Here is a 6,071-nt window from a genome sequence, read left to right on the forward strand (position 1 = left end):
CTCCCAACCTCGCCTGCGGGCGCCTCTAACCTCGCCTGCAAGCGCCTCTAACCTCGCCTGCAGAGCTCTCGTTCGCCTCAACCTCGTCTGAAGGAGCTCGACTCGAGCTCGACGGCAAAACGCCTGGACCTCACCTGATCCACCTCTCGCCTACCTCAAGCTCGCCTGATGTCAACCCCGAGCTCGCCTGATCTAAAGCTTTGACCTTGAACTCGCCTGCGTCGTCAGCCCTCGCCTGCATCGAGTTTGCCCGCGCTCCACTAGCTCGAGCTCGCCTAGACCACGTCTCAAGCTCGCTTGCTGCAACTTCGAGCTCGCCTAACCTCGTCAAGCTTGCTTACAGCTCTCGAGATCTCGAGCTCGCCGACTGGAGCTCACCCTCGCCTGAGCTTCGTCCTCGCCTGGAGAAGCTCACCTACAGGTAAGTTTGGGCTACACACCCAGATCCAACAACTACAGGGTGTTGAATATGCTTAAATCTTGCTGACATGTAAAGGAAGCATCCACCTCCTATAGTGTTAAGCTCTATGACGACATAGGGTACTATGTTTTGGAGCTTGTTGCAGTTAAACTTAAGTTATTGTTATAACTGGGGGTTATGTTACAGTGTCAATACTGACTTTACCATTGTGAAAGACTATCAACAAGGCAACACAAGGAGCAAGAAGTTTATATTCTAGTTTTCCCTCAAAAAGTAACACGAATTTTAAATATATATTAGATCAAACAATCAAAACCTGACATGCATAGTTAATACACATTAATGGAGAGAAGAAGAAGCCACTACCGTGAAGAGTCTAACCCATTGGTTGCGAATTAGAGGAACAACAAATTTGTAAAATGTCGATACAGAAGACAGCGTTATGATATATATATTATATATTATATATATATATATATATATATATATATATAACTAGTAATATATATATATATATGGAAATGTTTTTCTAAGGTGACAGTTTAGATTCTCACCTAAGGACAGCGGTCTAAAATTACATTATTCCCTAATTGTTTTTTGCGATCCGCTCACGTTGAACTTGATCTAACAGCGTTTTTAAACCCAAACACACTAATTTTGGGGTGAAACCCGTTCGTGTTTTGACCCTTCATCCACTCACCGGTAATTTTAACGTTTCGAATGAATAGAACTTTTGCACGGCTCAACAAAGGATCAAAACACGACGGTTCACCCCAAATTTGACATGTTTGCCTGTTTGGTGTTTAAGATGTGTAGATCAAGTTCGACGGAGCGGATCGCAAAAAAAAAAAAAGGAAATGATGTGATTTAGGTCGTATACTTAGGTGGGAATCTAAGGTGTCACCTTAGGAAAACATTACATATATATATATATATATATATATATTATATATAATATATATATAGGGTCGTATACTTAGGTGGGAACTAGGTGTCACATTAGGAAAACATTGACCATATATATATATATATATATATATATATATATATATATATATATATATATATATATAATACTATAAAGTTAATAATTTATATGAGATCAATAATGCTTTTTCCATTCATATATTATTAGGGGTGGGCAAAAACCGAAAAAAACCGGTTCAACCGAAAAAACCGTCCGAAAAAGCGGGCCGGTTAACCGAACCGGATTAAATGGATGAGAAGAAGACTCTAAACCGCCCGAACCGAATTAAACCGGTTTGGATCCGGTTTAAACCCCTGAACCGCCAAAAAAAAAACCGAACTGAATTTTCTAATTCGTTCTTTGTCGGATATTCATATTGCTCAAAATGGGAAGGACTTCGTCGTTCGGAATTCGGTCAAAATGGAAAGGACTTTTGGTTCGGACGAAGTCGGATGGAATAGCTTTCTTATTAGTGAGTTATCACTTGAACATTAAGCTATATAATTGCTCGGTAATTTGATTGTTATGTTTACATACATGTTTATATTGTATAGTTCCTTTTTCATTAGGCCTGCTAGCATATATGCCCGCATTAAAATCGGTGAAACCTCATATAAGCTTTCAAATTCTACTAGAGGCATGTTAAGTTGTTTTCCAAGAAATGAAAGATAACCTTTTGATTATAGTTAATTAATATTTGAATGTTACATAACCATATGTACTTGTTGATATGGTTTGCGCTCATTTCACTGATTTCGGTTTTTTGTTAGCTGTGGCAATGGTGTTACTTCAAACAAGCTCCACATTTCATTGTTTGGGGGAAAAAGTTAAGTAGACAAAATAGACAAATAATGATACTTCATCAGAAATTAATAGGCAATGATCTCAGGTGTGGGCAGATTTTTGTGAAATAGTATTAATTCGGTCCAAAACCGAAACCGATCCGAACCGATCCGAATTCGGTTGGGCCGAATATTCGGATGAAGGGGAAAAAAATCTGGATCTGGATGAGAGTTTTGAGAATTCGAAAAATTCGGATTGGATGCGGATTGAGCTTAAAACCGATCCGAACCGAATATGCCCAATCCTATATATTATGAGAACTAAAACTACCATAATATTTTTCTTTTTTTATTGAGTAGATTATAAATTGGAAAGCCACATATTTTTGAACTATATTGTAAAATCATACTTATGAATTGGGTATGGGCTGAAAGGAACTTGACCCGAGTTGAATAAATTGCAGAAAATTGAGGGAAAGTGTAAGATATTTGTCCAATAAGTGTATCAAGACTGTTCTAAACTAAAACATGTCTTATGTAATTGAATACACATCTGAATAAATGTATGTAATATACTCAAGAAGTTTCCAAAGTGTGTCAAACACGGAAACAAATACAAGAAGTGTCGGACAAGGATACATGAGTCTACATAAAGTGTCCGGGTAACTTAGTATCTAACAAACCTGAAACTGGGGTTTACCTAGTGAAGTACAAAAGACATGGTACGCCATTTGTTAGAACATAAAGATAATATAAATGGAATAAAAATTGCCAATGTTTAGTAAGGAAGACTTACATGAAAGAATTGCAAATAAAGCTGTGTAGAAAATGGACTGTGCATGTGATGATGGCATTCCAGGATCAGATCTCAAAGCAGAGGCAGGTCTCCTGTGGTTTAGTATATTCTTCAATTTAACTGAAATGCATGAATTTACAACTGATCCCATTGCAACCCACATAGCTTCGGAATCATGTTTCCACAGAATAACAAGGCCAAAGAGAGCAGCAATAAGCCATTTGCTCTAGTACCCAGCAAGAAACAAAAAAATTTATCATTAATTCGGTGGTAGGAGACAATGTTCCTTCAAACGATGAAGACAGACAAAAGTAACTAACTGAATCAAACTAAGTATGAAATGGTAGTCCCTATAATCTAAAAGGTCAATGTGAGGGAAAAAAAGTTGAAACTATTGCTCCATAAGAAACTAACTTTAATTAAATGGGAAATGTATATAAGTTTTTGTAGGAACCCAAAAATTGGAGATGCCTCCAACAAAATCCACAATGTCTAACTATAAATGTATCTATCTATTTGTATATAGGAGGGATCTCTTCAAACATTTTTCTATTTTTAGCAGATGCCCCATATCATACATTTGCAAGAAGTTCAGGTAAAGTAGGTCGCATAATTCACCACATTTCATAAATAACTTGAATACACAATGAAGTGCTAGTTTTATGATTATTCCCTAGAGCAACATCTCTCGTTATCAATGCTCCCCATGGGCCTGAGGATCTCATACAAGGACAAATTGGCAAGTTAAAAATTTTGATTTAGTAATCAGGTATCTGTTTCAATCAACTACTTGCAAAAGTCGTTCGATGATACAGACGCTATATCAATTTATTAATCCAACATGAAATTTAAAACCAATTTTCTCAATCACAGTATGTGCAGTATTAATACAGTATGTGCATTGTCTTCGTTGAATTATGAGAAAAATATGTTCCATTTGTGTATCCGTTAAAATTCTTGCAAATGTACACTCCAATGCCTTAGTATTTCTCATGCTTCACTTTCAAGCCAAATTAGAAATAAAATAATGAACAACAATATGAACAGATCAGAGTGATTATTCAATAGTCTAATTTCTCAATCCTGGTGCACATAACTCCACCTGTCCTCATGACATACAGCTCGAGGATCACCATCAAGGCGACTGAGAATCATCTATCTCATATGATATGCCAATATATGACAATTTGTTGCAGTTTGTCTTAAGTTATAAGCTGATTTCATGTGTAATAAACTACTTTACCGACTAATGTCTTTCCATAAGTAACAAACAATCATATTGTAGGATCAGACTAAAGTTGCAGCGAAAATGTAAACAAGTTTATATAATAACAGAATAAAATTAATATGCACATTAAGAAATCAAATTTTCTCTGACAATATGTGGTAGCATGATTGCAAACTAGATAAAAATTAATAAAAATTGAGAAGATGAATCATTTTGCAGGAGCTCACATAGCATGTCGATCTAGATGCTTTAATACTCACGGTATAATGTATATATCAAGGATATAAATTTGAACTGATAAAAAAAAGTTAGAATATAGATACATTTTGAAGTATACACCGAGACATATTACAAGTATGAATTTAACGATCAAAATCCAGACCCAGACAATTCTTAGAGCTCGTGATAAAACTCAAATTCAAGTTTAGCATGAACTTCCCCAAATCACTTCATTCTTTTTTTCTTTTTTTTTTCTTTTTGAAACCAATCACTTCATTCTTTTTAATACCGTAAATTAACAACGTGTTCCTTATTTCTTGTTTACAGGGTCTGAAACATGCTAGTAAACTACTCTGTAACAACGTGTTCCTTATTTCTTGTTTACAGGGTCTGAAACATGCTAGTAAACTACTCTGAACTTAGTCCAATCAATTTGATTATGAACCAGTTTCTACAGGGTCTGAAACATGCTAGTAAACTACTCTGAACTTAGTCCAATCAATTTGATTATGAACCAGTTTCAGTGTACATGAAATTAAACCGATTAGGAAATTTACGTAGCCCCCAAGTTGAACTCACCATCTGATTCAAAGACGACTCAAATCCACTCAACTCCGAAACCCGATCGAAACCTGACGGTCCATCACTCAGAATCGCCTCTCCTTCTTCTTCACTCCCATTTCCTCCCCTAAAAGCATCAATCCCAACCACCTCCGTCATCTTTTCCTGATCAGAAACCCTGACCCTCCAAACCCCGCCGCCAAAAAACCTTTTTGATTCCGACCCACGTATCAAAATCCGAGCTTTAGACGTGGGTAACCGATGGATTGGATCGAAGTGGAAAGTCTTTGGTGGAGAGAAAGAGATGAGGACCGAAGAAGAGAGCATGTTTTGGGGTTCAAAAGAGCTTTATTTCGAAGGTTTGAGAAGGAGTGCTGAGAGGAGAAGAAGAGCATCTTGAAATAGACGAGGGATTTGGATTGTAAGGTATCTTTACTAGGGGCGTTTTGAATGGCCAGGAGATTGTTTAAAATGTGGGAAATTTTAGAGAGAGAGAGAGACAGGACAAGGAGGACTCTCTGCTCTCCAGTGGGCGCGGAGCCTACGGCGTCCAGCAATTGTTGAGTCATCACATCATCATCATCATCATCATCATCTAAGTTCGATCCGTTTTATTAGGATCTTGGTCAGGTTTATGCTAATCAGGGCAATTTAGCTATTAGTACCTTACATCTTTCATATTTTGAAAGTAACACCACAAATCATTGAAATTGCGCGTTAGCTCTCTCGGTTCTTAAGTCGGTTTGAAATTAATCCCTCAAATCATTGGAACTGCTACAAGGTCTCACATTTCTTAAGCTTTTTTTTTTTTTTTGAAATTTTTGGCCCTACAATCAAGGGGTTAATTGGATCATGGTCACTTTACTTATCACGTAATTGGATGATCATACTTGTGTTTTAAATGCTTGGATATTTGGTCATGTAATTAAGTACTAATTAGATCGGTAATCTGTTCTAATGATTTTTGTCGATTGAATTGATGGATTTTAGTAATGTGGCATAAAATTGTCTCGATCATTTGACATAACGGATTTATTCATGTGTTTACTATCTTGATCACTTAGGGAAATGAAAACTTATAGCATGTCAGACAACTT

At 36.6% G+C, this 6,071-nt stretch overlaps 1 protein-coding gene across 2 annotated transcripts in view; it reads right to left on the reverse strand.

Annotated features, from left to right (window-relative positions):
• LOC109828938 (lipid phosphate phosphatase epsilon 2, chloroplastic-like) overlaps window positions 1-5,472 on the reverse strand; it is a 13,228-nt gene extending 7,756 nt beyond the window's left edge. The window contains exons 1-2 of one of the 2 annotated variants that reach the window (XM_020395935.1): window positions 4,993-5,466; window positions 2,967-3,192 (exon numbers count right to left, since the gene is read on the reverse strand). In XM_020395935.1, the coding sequence (XP_020251524.1) occupies window positions 2,967-3,192; window positions 4,993-5,301 (535 nt within the window). In that variant the 5' untranslated portion in view covers window positions 5,302-5,466. Of the gene's footprint in view, window positions 1-2,966; window positions 3,193-4,992 lie in introns of both variants that reach the window. The other variant, XM_020395936.1, reaches the window with a different exon arrangement.

Source organism: Asparagus officinalis, chromosome 1, assembly GCF_001876935.1.
Source record: "Asparagus officinalis chromosome 1, Aspof.V1, whole genome shotgun sequence".
Lineage (NCBI taxonomy): Eukaryota > Viridiplantae > Streptophyta > Magnoliopsida > Asparagales > Asparagaceae > Asparagus > Asparagus officinalis.